At 44.2% G+C, this 16,054-nt stretch overlaps 1 protein-coding gene across 1 annotated transcript in view; it reads right to left on the reverse strand.

Moving 5' to 3' along the window:
• ralgapa2 (Ral GTPase activating protein catalytic subunit alpha 2) overlaps window positions 1–16,054 on the reverse strand; it is a 136,471-nt gene that overhangs the window by 100,593 nt on the left and 19,824 nt on the right. The window contains exons 2-3 of the mRNA XM_080850757.1: window positions 13,407–13,517; window positions 10,264–10,313 (exon numbers count right to left, since the gene is read on the reverse strand). Of these exons, the coding sequence (XP_080706883.1) occupies window positions 10,264–10,313; window positions 13,407–13,517 (161 nt within the window). The remainder of the gene's footprint in view (window positions 1–10,263; window positions 10,314–13,406; window positions 13,518–16,054) is intronic.

A 16,054-nucleotide genomic window follows, 5' to 3' on the forward strand; every position in this document is an offset into this window, starting at 1 on the left:
AGGACGAGTTGAGTTTTTACCAAAAAGTTCTATTTTGGTTTCATCTGACCATATGACATTCTCCCAATCCTCTTCTGGATCATCCAAATGCTCTCTAGCAAACTTCAGATGGGCCTGGACATGTACTGACTTAAGCAGGGGGACAAGTCTGGCACTGCAGGATTTGAGTCCCTGGCTGCGTAGTGTGTTACTGATGGTAGCCTTCGTTACTTTGGTCCCAGCTCTCTGCAGGTCATTCTCTAGGTCCCCCTGTGTGATTCTGGGATTTTTGTTCACTGTTCTTGTGATCATTTTGGCCCCACGGGGTGAGATCTTGCGTAGAGCCGCAGATCGAGGGAGATTATCAGTGGTCTTGTATGTCTTCCATTTTCTAATAATTGCTCCCACAGTTGATTTCTTTACACCACGCTGCTTACCTATTGCAGATTCAGTCTTCCCAGCCTAGTGTAGGTCTACAATTTTGTTTCTGGTGTCCTTTGATAGCTCTTTGGTCTTGGCCATAGTGGAGTTTGAGGTTGTGGACAGGTGTCTTTTATACTGATAACAAGTTCAAACACGTGCCATTAATACAGGTAACGAGTGGAGGACAGAGGAGCCTCTTAAAGAAAAAGTAAAAGGTCTGTGATAGTCAGAAATCTGGCTTATTTGTAGGTGACCAAATACTTATTTTCCACCATAATTTGCAAATAAATTCTTTAAAAATCAGACAATGTGATTTTCTGGATTTTTTTTCTTATTTTGTCTCTCATAGTTGAGGTATACCTATGATGAAAATTACAGGCATCTCTCCTCTTTTTAAGTGGGAGAACTTGCACAATTGGTGGTTGACTAAATACTTTTTTGCCCCACTGTACATGGGCACGTGACGCTGGGCAGTTGTAAAGGGTCAGAGCAGGGTTAGGACACACCTATACAGCTCTACAAGTTTGACTTTCTGTCAGTACAGTTCAGGCCCTATACTCAACACTATCATGAATAACATTCAGACAAGATTAAGTTCAAATTTGATATCTCCCCTGTGCTAAACAGTGTCTAGAACTTTTCCATATGACATCATGCTTTCTATTTAACGAAAGAGAAGCTGGGTGACATCATATCTCACATCAACTCAAGTCCTTCAGGAAGTAAGTCTGAATCAAAGTCATGTGCATGACTCAGTATGGAGCCCAGCCAGAGTGAAGCATATCTCTCCAGTGATCGCATGGGTGACGCCAATGGGCGAGTTGGCAAAAGAACACCGCCTGGGCGGAGATGGCCATTATCAATGACAATATTCTCAAAATCAAATAATCACTACAATTCACAACAATATCTCTGAACCATAACTTGGACCCACAATACAAATGATACTATTCATGGAAGACCACAAATACTTGTGATGCTATAGAATAAAAGAACCATAAAACTTAAAAAAAATATATTAACATAACAAAGACAACATTTAATCAACGCATGAGTCCTTCTTTGCATGTGGTTTATTTCATTCATTGTAATGTGTCTTATTCCAGTAGCACAATACTAAAAGGAGGTAACGCTGCCTCTTCACCAGAGGGGGGCAGCAGCGCGCCACAGAGCAGGGTTCTGCCCACGAGAGTTGAGTGCAGTCAGATGACGTCTCAAATAGAGTTGGGAACTATCCAGGTCACGGCTGTCAGTCAAATGACTGGAATACATCCCATGCACCACAAGGGGAAGCCGCAGACCACACCAGCGGCCCTGTTTTGGTTAAGAAACATGACTTTGAACCAGCCCAGTAGGCCCAGTCTGATCACAGGGATGTGAAATAGGGATGTGAAAGAAGCAATATCATAGTAGAGTTTGTTTTTACTGGGCCATGTGTTAAGAAAAGGACAAGGAGTAGAAGCAAAATACAAAAAGCCAAAACACAGTACAATGAGACAGCATCATTCACACCAAAGTCAACCAGAGTTCACCGCCACCCTTTTAAAAAGCTACAACAACAAACTAAAAAAGTAAAGAAAGGCCAAAAACTTCACCAGATGCTGGCTCCTTTTGCCAGTGGCACCAAACGATGTGAAAGAAGAATGTTTGTGAGCCATGCCTATGTCCTCTGTGGGTGAGCGAGAAGGGATGAGGTCATTTGGCCTGACGGCTGGCCAGAGAGGAGACCCACGGCGGGTGGCTGGGATGATCACGCGAGTCAACACTGTTTTATTCATGACCTACTTGAGCCATTTACGTAGCCGATGGTGCGGGACGCGCGCTTAAACCGGCATGGATCACCGCCGGCGGGCTTCAAGCTCCCCGTCACCAGGACACGCAGAAGGGTCGTCAAATCATTTGGGTAGTCATTCATCCGACTGGCTTTCAAAACTGGCCAAATGCTTGCACTGCACTTGCTTAATGTGATTCTGAAGAAGGTCAGAATGTGACGGCCGTGTTGCATCCAAAACATTCAAATGGTTGACTGCTGGGTGAAGAGGAGCTCTGTGTCTTGCACCTCACTTTTCCCACAGAGAATTCAAATGCAGTGAGTCATGAATTTCCCTGTAGAACTGAGCTGACTAGTGTTCTCCTGTTAGGAGGAAGTCATTTGGGTCCTGATGTGCAACTGTGACCTCGCGTGACCCTGAGTCTTATCTCAGTGGTCGTTTGAGAGGGGTCAGGGGTTAGGAGACAGTAAGTCAGCACAAGTCATGGGTAAAGGACTGAATCATGGCAAGAGGTCGTCCGAGGCAGGAAAGCGTCCCTTACCGAAGACCCAACGTCATGCTGATTCAGAGTCATGGGAACTAAGGAATAAAAGGTCATGGGGGACTTTCCTGGAGGGAAGTAATGAATGCAGGTCCATCATCCTGTACCCACTAGCCTCAACTCTGACCCTGTGCCATTTAGCCACAGACAGGAAGAGCCACAGGTCATCTCCTCTCTCAAACTCTCTACATCATTCCTGCTCAGACAGGAAGAGCCACAGGTCTTCTCCTCTCTCAAACTCTCTACATCATTCCTCCTCAGTCATTGGGACTTTGGAACCTTCCTGGGAACTATAAGAACTATTAGGATAATAAGAATGCTGAACTCACTGTACATTTCTTTAAAGTTCATTTAGATCCCAGGCTCCTCAACCATCTTATGTATAAAACAAACAGTCGGCCTGCTATGATCACTAAATTGATCACCTAAATGGAGTGGTTGCTGTTAATATCTTCAAATTGGCACCAGGATACAGACTCTCCTGTCCATTACACCCCAGTTACAAGCCATTACACAAGATTGATCTCACTGTATTACATATCGATACCAACAACAACAATATCAACCACGCATTCCCAAAAGCTTAATGGTTCTCGTGTCTAAAAAACACCCAAACTCGTTAAGGCAGCCTTGCAGACAAAGCTGATGGCATCAACTGTCTGCTAAAAGGCTCTTAGAACTGAGTGAAGTCGTGAGCGCTGTGCCAACAGGGCTCACCTCACAGACAGACAGACAGACAGGCAGACAGGAAGGAGGGCATGCAAATGTGCCCCAGCTGCTTCCCCAGTGGCATGAGAGGCCCTTTGTGCCCAGCACCTGTGACTCAGCTCAGCTCAGCCCAGTGCGGGCACTAAAGAGGTAATGGAGAGCACGGAGCCCGGAGAAAGCGCCCATTATGTGCCCATTTAGGTGTAAAGGGCAGACAGTCGGAGCTAATCTCTGACACAGCCTATAAAAGTCATCTGAGCGTGGAGGGGGGACGTCTGAAAGACATGTAATGTCGTTACTATGGGATTGTATTGGAGCCTTTCTTCCATTGATAACATCAAATCAAATAAATAAATAAATAATGCTCTTGCTGTAGTGACACAAATAAACCTGGCTTACTGGCAAAGCAGCTAAACGTAAAATCGAAATTAATATTGTCATTCTGTTGTGCCATTGTCATATGCTTAATTTAATTGATATCATTCACAAGGGGCAGAGACTTGAGATAATCTTTCTAATTTTTCACTCCAGCATACACACACAGACACACACACACACACACACACCGTGCAGTCATATGTGTGCACACATCCTCAGGAGCACATCTTATCCCAATGGGAGTCTGCATTCTGGCAGACACAAAGAGCAGTCAAAGGTGGCTCCGGAACAAAAGATCCAAGCCCTCTATTGCCACCTCCCTATCCTGCGCTCTCTAGAATCCCTACCAAGACCCCACCTCCCCCAAACACACGCCACCACCACCCAATCTAAAGCCTCGTTTACATGGACCCTAGATTGTCAATCTGATACAGATAGCTAATAAAGATAGCCGTATCATTTAGACGAGCACTCTCTATCCGCACTCTCTATCCGCAACGATCGAAGTCTGGGGTAGAAAGTGAGTAGATTTGAATCGGTACGGGGGCTGGTGTTCGTCTGCACGGTTTCATGCAACCTGATGACGTCATTGCCCCACGTGATTGTTTCGCGATCTCCAACCACTATATATAAAACTTGTTCTCCCTCAAAATCTCACTCGTGGTGGGCCTCGAATTCACTAACATTAACCCAGCCTTCTGATTTTTGATTAGCCTCCTATCTTGATCTAATTCTTATTATTCAGACGTAACATAACTTTCATGACCACAAATATAAATTGGCCAGCGATTTAATTTGCTTTTTTATTCATAAATGTATGTAAAATGGTCGGAGCAAAGCCTCATGGGAAATGGGATGACAGACATGTCATGTTGTACTGTTCCAAACTCTTTATTATCAATAGAAAAAATAATTCATTTTCGCATATCCTTTAGTCTGACCACTGATTTTATTAACCATCATAATGTAATGTTGTTAATTGGAGCTTGAATGTATTGTGTAATGTGTTTAGTCTCTTCTTCTAGGTTTTTCAAATTTTTTCAGTTGTGTAAATAAAGCGCTAAAGCGCCACCCACAGGCGTGGGGTATGTACTACAGCCCGTTCAACACAATCTGGTGGCTCCGTTTTTACGCAAATCTCTCGCTACCAGGCTCTGTCTTTACGAAATTAAAAGATTCGATAGGTGTGAAAAATGAACCAGATTCAGTGAAACTAGGCTCCGTATAAATTCAGCCTAAAGCAGCAACAAGACTGATCCCCCCACCCCCGCTCACCCCCCCTATTTCTCCATCAACAATCATGACCCAGAAAGAAAGGGGGTCGCATACTGCTCAGAAGTGCTGAAGGTAATCCTCCCCTTACCAGCCTCTATTCTGCCCCCAACCATAAAAAACCTCCACCACAGCACAGCGCACAGCAGAGGTGATGGGGCTGATGGAAGGAAAGCAGCCAGACAAAACTTCTCCTGCAACCGGTGAAAAGAAGGATGAGGGGAGGTGTAGCGTGTAAGAGATGTGTATGTGTATGTCCACACGTGTGAAGGAGGGAGGGGGGGGGGGGGGGGTAATGAGAGCGTTTGGCTGTCAGAGAGCTTCACTCAGCATGGATCCGCTAATGGCCCCCCTCCTGTGGTCCTCCCCCCCCTCCCTTCCTCTGGGTCCTGTCTAATGGCTGCTCCTGCTCCACACTTCAGGATGGCCAGACTCCACTAGACTGATGCCGATGTAAACACCACAAGACAGATACAACCAATATCATTTCAGATTAAAAAAACAAAACAAAAGAAACACCACTGCCATTGCCTTTTAAATGAAGTCCCAATGCCTTTTAACCTTGTTGTAAGCCACACAATCTAGTCATGTATACAACACAGTAGATACACAATGAACAACAATAATATTCAAAAGCATTTTTTGTGAAACATTCATGCCAACATGAAGCATTGTCTGCTCGAGACATGTTGCGGTGTAAGGATGCAAACACAGGTTAGAGGGGACCACTGATGCCGTCTGATCTCACACTGCTAATCTCACGCCTGAGAGAGCGAGCGGGATGCACAGCCCACCAGCTCAGGATGAAAGCCTGGGGTGGTGTCAGTCCCCTACAAACCTGTCAAAGGCAAGCTTATCTCTCCAACGCACTGTGAAGGCACTGACTATACTAAGCCTAAATGGCCCACGCTATACTTAAGCCACTCGCTGTACCAGTTCTCCAATAAATATTTACAAGGCATTTCTGAGCCTGGGACTCCATCCAGGGGGTGGGGTGAGAACGAGAGTTCAATGTGGTAACCCAGAGATTATACGTACTATTAGGTCATGAGAGTAAGGAGAACCAAAAATAGATAATCTGTGAAATCCCCAACCAGGTTTGGAAAAATGCATTCTAATTCTCAGCAGTTTTCTTGTTTCTTATCGATGCTAGCTTGGCGTTTCTTTCTCAGAAAACGCTCAGAAACTCTGTGCTCCCTGTCTGATCAATACTGAGGAGCCAAGCAATGAACCAGAGTGTACCGGGGTGTCTCAACAGTCATTTCAAATACTGCCAATACCAGTCCCTCCCTAGAGGGTTTACAGTGAGATTAGAGGCTTAATAAACACAATCAGCCAAGGCACAACATGATGGATTAACAGTCCTTAAAGACAGAACATTGTTAATGTTACACATTTGGCTGCGGCCAGATAGTCTTTTTTGCTTGGAAAGATTCTTCACGGAGTGAAATGACCTGGAAGTGTCTAAGAGGCAGCCATTATAAGTGCTGGTTGAATGCTTAGGAAACGGGATTCAGTGCTTCATTTCTTATCACCTTTTAGCATAGGGTACACTAGACCATCCTTTACAAAAGGAGGATATATTACCAATAAAAGAATAACTTTCACTAGCAACATGCAGGTTTTCAAAACAGTCAGCTCGAACATATTCAACCAACTCTGGTGATTGGATGATCATAATTGTGGCTATGTTCGTTTCTGGACAGATAGTGGATTTTTTTCATTTTTAATGATCATTCAAATTTCTTAAAGTGCGTATGACAGCTTAAAAAAAAGGTAAAAGGCATATATCGTATCAAAGGCATATAAGTATCAAAACTATACATAAAACATAGTACTTTGAAGTCATGTTTAAACCGAAGATTGAAAAATGAAGTTTGTACGGAGTTTCAAAGTGTGGTTTTCGCGACTCTTAACGTAAAACAGTTGCCGGCTTACCTGAATATGTCAGGTGGTCCTGTGACGTCAGCGTCGGTAGACTTCATTCTAGAACTAGTGATGGAGGGTGAAGAAGTCCGCGATTTCGAGCAAGTTTCTGTCACAGACTCGAGCGAAGATTCAGAAATTGAGGAAGACTATGATCCGGATCAGTTAGTACACGAGATTGTGGGCATTGAACCATACCGATTCGAGCCCTATCTGGATGACGAGCCAGCAGAAGAGGCGAGGTCGTTCCGGCAGATTTCCCGGTCGCCCCGGCAGGCCAATGAGCTCACGAGAAGCAGCCTGAAGACTGCACGCAGCCGTGGAAAGTACATGAGCGGCCCATTGAGTTAAAATAAATGTCAATCACATCCTGTTCCAGTGAAAATCTCAATGTTCTCCTACAGCTGAATCCGGTTGGAGTCCAACCAATAGATAGATAGATAGATAGATAGATAAAACTTTATTGCCACACAACAATGTTGGTGGTATTTTTTGTCATAGGTAGCTCAGGCCAGTAGGAGGGGAGAGAAGGGGGTAGGGAAAACAAAAATAAAAAATACTCCAGGTCAGCATTGAGAGTTCAGGAGCCTGACAGCAGAGGGGAAGAAGCTGTTTTTGAAGCGTGTCGTTCCAGCTTGCATGGATCTGTAGCGTCTTCCAGAAGGTAAAAGTTCAAAAAAGTCATGGCTTGGATGGGAGGAGTCTCTGATAATATTCTTTGCACGATTTAAGCTACGCTCAGCGTACAATGAGAGGACTGATGGAAGGTCACAACCAATAATGTTGGAGGCTTTGGTCACCACTCTCTCCAGTTTCATTTTTGAGCGACTGTCAGAATTTCCATACCAGACAGTTATTGATGAGGTGATGACACTTTCTACGATGGCTTTATAGAAGAGCACCAAAAGGTGTTTGTTGACATTGAACTTTTTCAGTTGCATGAGGAAATACAGTCTCTGTTGGGCTTTTTTGATAAGGTGGGTGGTGTTGATATCCCATTTCAAATTTTGGCTGATGTAGGAGCCCAGAAATGTAAAGGACTCAGTAAGGGTTATGGGCTGGTCAAATACATTAACTAAGGCTTTGGTGTTAGGCCTCCTTCTCAAGTCCACAACTATTTCTTTCGTTTTTGAGGCGTTAAGATGGAGCTGGTTCTTCCTGCACCAGTCAACGGCCCAATTCACCTCCTTGAAGTACTGAGACTCATCCTCATCTTTGATTAGGCCGATGATGGTGGTGTCATCTGCATATTTGAGCATCTTGACGGAATGGTGGTGAGATCTAAGGTCATTTGTATAGATGGAGAACAGAAGAGGAGATAGCACACAGCCTTGCGGCGCACCAGTGTTGAGGGTCAGAGGGCATGATGTTGCGTTATTGACTTTGACTGTTTGAGTTCTGTTCTGTTTTGAGTTCTGTTACAATATATATAACACTTGTTGTCGATGTACTTCTAACTCATGGTGTCGAACTCACTTTCATTAATCCAGCCTACTGATTTTTGTTTAACATCCTATCTTGATCTAATTCTTTTTATTCAGACGTTATATAACTTTCATGACCACAAATATAAATTGGCCAGCGATTTAAATGTATTTTTTTGTTCAAAAATGCATGTAGAATGGTCGAAGCAAAGCCTCATGGGAAATGGCACCTCCGTATCGCTCTGCCTTTGTACAGTGAACGTAACTTGGGCCAGATGGCTCGTTGTGAGCCGGTGGTGGGCCAGTGCAGACAAAATGGTCCTTGTGGATTTTTGTGTCCCACTCCGCCCCTGACAATGTGCATGTGGATGGGGCGCACGGAAACCCGGTAGGCGAAATTCCGAGAGATATGCAGAGACTGCAAAACACCGAATGGTAAGTTCAAAAGAGTCCCGCCGTTTCCGTCATTTCCATTTTATAACGCGGGACGGAAGTGAGTTACTTGGGAAGTCGGTAGCTCAGTGGCCTGGAATTCAAATGTTGATTTTAACAAGTATATTTATATATTTTAAATAAACATATATATCGATTGTGTAATACCTCCTTTGTTTTATTTATTTGAAAAATGTTGTATTGAGGTGTCATATGCACTTTAAACGTTCTGTTTTCCAAGCTGTGTAAAACTAGTGGAGTTGGTCTGGGGTAGAACTAGAATTTGAAAACGGGTCAATATCAAGGTTAACTCTGGTCACTAAAAGCATCTCAAACACAATATACAGAGCCTGGATTTACGGGAGACTTGACACCTTTATTTTGAATAGTGAGTGGGTGTGAGGTGGATGGGAATGTTTGACCGACAGTCTGACTGAAATTAATGAGTGCTCTTGAACTCCCTATTGAAGTAGGCCAGGAGAGACAAGCACATCATGCAAAAAGCAAGCTTCTTTCCAGCCGTCCTTGTCCGGAAGACCTCTGTTGACACATCAGGGACACTCCCGTCACACCAAGTCTGGCCCCTGCTTTCGTCCAACAGACAGCGCCGGCTAACCACCCTGGGCAAACGTAACTGGAGCTCCCCTGCCCTGCTTACCAGCCTGTCTGCCTGGTCTGTTTGTATTGGAAACTGGAGCCGCCATTCTAGCCATGCGGGGGGGAAAAGAGGATGATGGGCAGGAGAGGACGAAGGAACAGTCGGCATGTACACTGCAATCATCCGCCCGCCTAAACAATGGCCCATGCAGCATGCATACGAAAAGCTGCAAATGCTGCTGAGTAGAGCCATTGGACATGACAGCAGCCCAAATCTAAACCAACCAACTCATTAATGGAAATGGAAATGGAAATGGAGCCCTAGTGACTAGTGTTTTAACGGCAGAGATAGTGACACACACACACTCTGAATTTAGTCTCTCCATTTTACCCATCCAGGGTAGTGAAGCACACAGTGAGGCACACAGTGAAGCACACTAACCCAGAGCAGTGAGCTGCCTTCAGCGGCGCCCGGGGAGCAGTGATCGGGGTTAGGTGCCTTGCTCAAGGGCACCTCAGCCGTGGATGTGGGCATGGGAGAGCATGGGAGACCCTAACCAGTAGGCCACAGCTGCCATAAAAAAAGGAGACCCTTAAAGCATAGTGTGATTGGGTGATAAAACCGTGGTTCAGTCTTCATTGACTGAAATACTGCAGTATTTCCACTAAAGGATGCTAGAAGCACAGTACCCATCACAAACACAACATCGGTAACATATTTAATATGACCAAGCAACCCCAGGCAGAGAGAAATCCTGCTGTAGAACATGTAGGATGATCATTAGGAAGTGTATGACTGTGAGGAACTTACTTCAAAAATAAACAGGATAGAGTCCAGCTCCTCCCGTTGCGATTTGTTCCCTGGAAAAGAGAAAGAGCGAGAGGGAGAGATGAATAGATTCAGTGTCTAAGGGAAAATCAGAACATTAAAAGCTCAGTGCAAGACAGATTTGCATGTGGGATGTAGCCGCATGTTTCCATGTAAGAAAGACTGCAGCACTGCCAAGCTAACAAGCTCAGATGATCAGACACAAAATCTCATTATTGGTCTTTTACTCGCAGATTCAAAGAAGTCAAGTCAAACCTGTCAAACAATTGAGTAGTGTACATGCAGGGTACATCACGTGTGAAGCAGGGATTTTGTTAGCAGTTACAAGTTGGAAGTTTGTTTTTGCCCACATAGAGTTGAAAAAAAAAATTATCAATTAGAAAATTGCTGATCAAAATGTCTGAAATAATGCTCATCCAAAACAAAGCTGGAACAGGCCATCTTTAAACAGGACATTTGGGTTTGATCAACAAAAATTCCCCATAATTATCATCCCCACCCCTCACTGATGCACGCCCAGATGCATTGGCAGTGATGACAGCGCTCCATGGTTATGAGAGTTGAACTTGTGAAACAGCATGCAAAGGGTCAACAACCTGTACCCAGACTGGGCCACACTGGCTGAAACTGTCTGTGTTCTGCCTGTGTCGAGTGTGCCTGCAGAGGGGCTTCTCTCCGCAGAACTGAATCAAGACACGCTGAAATCATCTGCAGGCTTATGCGCATTTCAAACTACAAAGACACAAGTTGGACTTCAAGTCAGCAGCAGAAGACCTCAAAGCAAAAAAGGGAAAAAAATGTTTCCTGGTGACTTATAGGATAGAACTGGCTACAGATGCTACAGGTTACAGATATTTCGTAATAGCCTATGTTTTAGAGGTTAATGTTGTGGTTTTGCTCAATCATTACTGTTCGTTTTGGTTAATCGTTCCTGTTCTGTAAATAGTCACACTGATTTGAGGTTGTCATTCTTTCATCAAGCTAGGTGTTTGTAACATAGACGGTTACTGAAACATGAGTTTCAAATTCGAAGTTGACAAACAAAAGCTGTAGACATAACATTTTTTGTTTGTTTTGTCTCCCTTACAGCTTCATACCATGTCGATAATGAGAGCGGGCAATGGCTTTATGGGAGCACCTTGTGACTGGTCACATGATATTGTCACATGGTCAGGTTAATAAACTGACAGCTCATTAAGGGAAAGTGATCAAGGTCTCGATGTCTTCAGGGCACAGTCAAGGTAAGGCTGTGGTCCAGCAAAGACGCTGAGAAACATGTTGACACATTTTCTTTCCTGTTGTCAACATGTTATCTTTGGTCCAGCAAACTACCCTAAATTGCCGCAATTTCCCCTTTTCTATTTTTTGCATCAATCATCCTACCTCAAATTGGTATTCTTTGGGGGGGGGGGGGGGGAATACGACAGGCTATATATAGCTATTCGATCCAGGCAAACAGTTAATGTGCTAAAAAAATTAAGGCTGAAAAGCTAGGACACATCCCAGTCCTACCATAACTACCATTTCTACCCTGACTGCATGGAGGTGGGGGGACCTTGTGCATTCATGTCAACTGAAAACATAAAGCCTCATTAACTTTAAATGTGGATCTGCTGTGTGACGGGAATTATCCCACTCTGTTATGTCAGAGCTGTGCTGACAAGCCAGGGGAAATACCAGCTTTAATAATTCAGAGCTTCCAAGCCTTTTAGAAAAGGGTTCCATTAGATATGAAGATTGCCACCTCAGTCTGGGCACCCACCCGAAACTGAGACTCAGCCCCTTGCCCCCATCCCCCCAACCTATCCAGTCAACACAGGGTACATTACAGCTACTCTGTACAGTAGAACCAATAGGTGACAAAACATAGCAATGTGCCTCTGATGTGGGTAGGAGATTACCACTTCCTTGAAAAGCGATTCAAACCCCGTCTCGAATGGCTGCTGATGAGTGTGTCCCAGCCAGGGATATACTGTATGCTGTGCCCAATCTGCCTCCCGCTGCCTAGGACAATGACTGTGTTGGCTCTAAAACCACTGCTTATTCCGCAGTTAGGCTATCTCTGCAGCTGTCAAGAGAACCCCCATCCCTGAAAAATTACTGCAGAAGGCCCTGTGGTATTTAGCAACTCCACTGAAAATATTCAGCAGTGGCCAAGGCAGGCTGTGGAAGAGCACCAGCTAAATTAATGCTCAGGAAACACAGAGGATATCACATTGCAGTATAGAAACAGCCTGCTACAAGAGATTTAAGGTGTGTATGTTATAGCGTTGAATCTACTAATTCTAGTGTTAACCTCATCCCTATCAGAGTCACCAAGGGTGCTTGATGAAGACTGCTGGGCAACCCATAAGTCCAATGTGGACAGAGGCTTGAGACCCGCAGTTTTCAGGAAAATGTATGGGTGGATACGTCAATGTAATGAATATACATGAATATTAGAGAGGTTTACACTCTATCCTCTCCCTGCCCATGTTTTCTACATTTATGATCTGCAGATTATATATATTTTACATGATATGTATTTAGTTACCCATTCAGATACATTCATTTAGTTAATCAAAGACAACTAAAATACACAAACAACAGTATAGTCCATATATTTGTTTCTGTTTTTGAGTCTGGCACTGTGCTATATGGGTCCAGCCTGGCACCTAATGCAAGTGAACCATGGGAGTGTTAACTCTGACCGCTGCTGTCTCCATTGCCTTTGGCACAACTAATCCAAACAAGACATGACCAGCCTTCCCCTCCCTTGCCATGTAAGGTAAGGCATATGAGAGCTAGCTTTTATTGCCCAAGCTGAAAACAGAAATGTCTGCACTCTTCTACATTTCCATATCTAGCAATGCAACTAGCTTTTTTGTTATCCTTTTTTGGGGTGACCCAATTAATATTGCATAAACGGACATATGTTGTTTGGCCTAAACAGTTTTCCCACTGTCTCTCAAAGGGTAGTGCAGAGATTAATGTGGGACACATAAAGCACTAACAGGAACCAAACTTGACACCATCCCACCAAGTACCCGGCAGGGGTGTCGAGTTTGTCAAATCTAATAATATTTTGCATGCTCAAGCAACCAGGATGGAGTGGAGCGCTGCTTAGGAGCAAGGGTGCTTCTTACCTTTTTGTTTTAAGTTACTTTCCAGTGTAATGAAATTTTCATAGAAGATAAAATAAATCTGCGAGCAGTTGCTTTCAAAGAAAGTCTTCAGTTCACTCTTCTCAGTGATATCTGAAAAAAAAACACACACAAAAAAAACAATCAGTATAGACAAGCAATGAATCAGTCATGCATAGTATTATGCATAAATATATAGGCGTACATCATGACCATGTCACAATCTAAAATGAATCAAGACAATATGGACGAGTATATATGGTTATTTTGGGAAATGCAATGGCACATAGCACTGTATGTTCTTTCATCATCAACACAGACTTGAATCATAATAAAAAGACGACTCAAGTCTCAAGGGAAAATCAAGCGCTGGAAATGTAAAGAAGTATATGCAAACATGCAGATAATAATCTCCCTGTATGCTGATAGGAGCCTAAAGCCTCTTAAGGGAGAATGAGAGCGGTGTGAATGCTCGTGTTTATTAAGGAGTTCCCCTGGTTCTCGGGAGAATAAGCACTGAAAGGGGGGTTCTGTCCGGTATGGGGATGGGGTGTTCAGACAAGACATCATGCATAATCCAATCCCCTCTGGGCCTGTGCAGCAATCAGGGAACATTGGAGGCAGATCTGTCTACCAGGGGGTATCCAAAAGCCAGCACACGTCAACACAAAGGCTGTATCTGCCAGCCGCAATACCTGGGGAAGAAAGTCCCCAATGCATAAACTCTCAACCTAACCTAAAGTTACCCACTTTAAGTTTCGCTGCTAGTTCTATGTCTGATAAAGTAAATCAACATACTCGTCAGGCTAGGGTTAGAGTTGGTTGCATGTGGTTAGGGGTAAGTAGTCACTCATTGGCATGACCCGCAACTCCAAAGTCACTTGTGAAAAGTTCAAGGCCTTTGCAAAAGCCTAATGACCAGATTGACCATGATACTGAGACGCATGCCATCTTTGCCACATGAGCACATCAATGTAGCATTGGCACCCTCCCTTGGCAGAGGGCTGACTGGGTTCACTAGGCCAGGCCAGACAAAAGACTAAATAAGAAGAACCACTGACAACCTAATCAAGCAATTAAAGCTTGCCTTCTGCCGAGTACCTCGCCTCCATCTCAACAGCCGTCGAGGGGCGGCACGGAACCTGGGTCATCCTCCCCACTGGGCCTTGAGAAACAACCCAGGGCCAGTCCTGGCATTCAGAGCCAATCTTGTAGAAATGGCACAGAGTCATTTTTCATCAGGGTTAGAACAAAAGAGAGATAAGAATAGCCAGAGCTCCCCCTCAGAACATAGCCTGTCTTGTCTTCCTTTTGCATTAAGAGAGTGGGGTGGTCTGTGCTTTAACAGAGGGCTGCACTAACAGACAACCTGAGGAGAAATGGATCCTATGTTCAATGATAGAAGATGACGGAGCAGGGATTAGGGGCATCTCCAAGGGCCCTTGTTCTCTGGCTAATCTGATTTATGCTCTGACTGAATTGGAGTAAATATGAAGCGGAATCGTGAGGCTAATCAAGAGAAATGTTCCCTGGATATTTCATGCTGCATCAAGGTGTAAACACCAGAATGCAATGCAGTGGTTTTAGTCAGGCATCAGATTCAGCTTCCGCTGAAGTATGCAGCAGTATTAAAGGACACATAACACACAAGCCTGTATAAAATAATAATAATAATAATAATAATAATAATGAAACTGCCAAGTCTACGGCCATAATGGCAACTAGACTACATACCATTTTTTGCAGACTTTGCTTGTTTACACTGAACCAGACAAAGCTGGCATAATGCTACCCCTGTGTGTGTTTTAAGACAGCATGCAAGCTTGTTTAACACAGTGTCAGATATTTTGAACGTGTCCATTCAGCTCTCTGTCTACCTCCACTGTGGCTCTCCCTCAGACGTCCATTCAGCTCTCTGTCTACCTCCACCGTGGCTCTCCCTCAGACGTCCATTCAGCTCTCTGTCTACCTCCACTGTGGCTCTCCCTCAGACGTCCATTCAGCTCTCTGTCTACCTCCACCGTGGCTCTACCTCAGACGTCCATTCAGCTTTCTGTCTACCTCCACTGCCAGCTTGAAGGAGTAACAACAATGGCAGCGGCGGGATAACGTTGGAATATTCATGCCTTGAACAGGCTGTACACACACTGTCAAGTTCTAACTTTATAACTTCTAACTTTCTCAAAACTCTGCTGCCACAGCACAATACCCATGTCCATTCAGGAAAAAAATGTAGCCACTAGCAATGTATGTCAAAGACCATCACTTTAGCCACTAGCAATGTCTGTCCAAGACCATCACTTGACGTGACAAATCCCCTCAACATCCACAAACTGTTAGTCCACAGCAGATCAGCTCAAATGCAACTCAAAGGTCAAGCCCATACCCAATGAACCACTTGGATAAGGATAATCCCTCCCTGTGAAGGCAGCAGGGCGAGTAATAAAAGAGCACTAAATGAACAATGCAGTAACATGTTTGCCAAAAACTAATGGCCACAGCCTGCATCACCGGGCACCATTCCTCTCAGGCATTAAAGCTTCTTAATGCTGCCGGCTTTAGGTGCACATGGGCAGAAATGGAATACCACATAATTTTGAGTACAGCACAGTCGAACAACATACTATAACTACCCTCTTTCCACTCTAATT

Source organism: Sprattus sprattus (genome assembly GCF_963457725.1).
Source record: "Sprattus sprattus genome assembly, chromosome: 13".
Classification (NCBI taxonomy): Eukaryota; Metazoa; Chordata; class Actinopteri; order Clupeiformes; family Clupeidae; genus Sprattus; species Sprattus sprattus.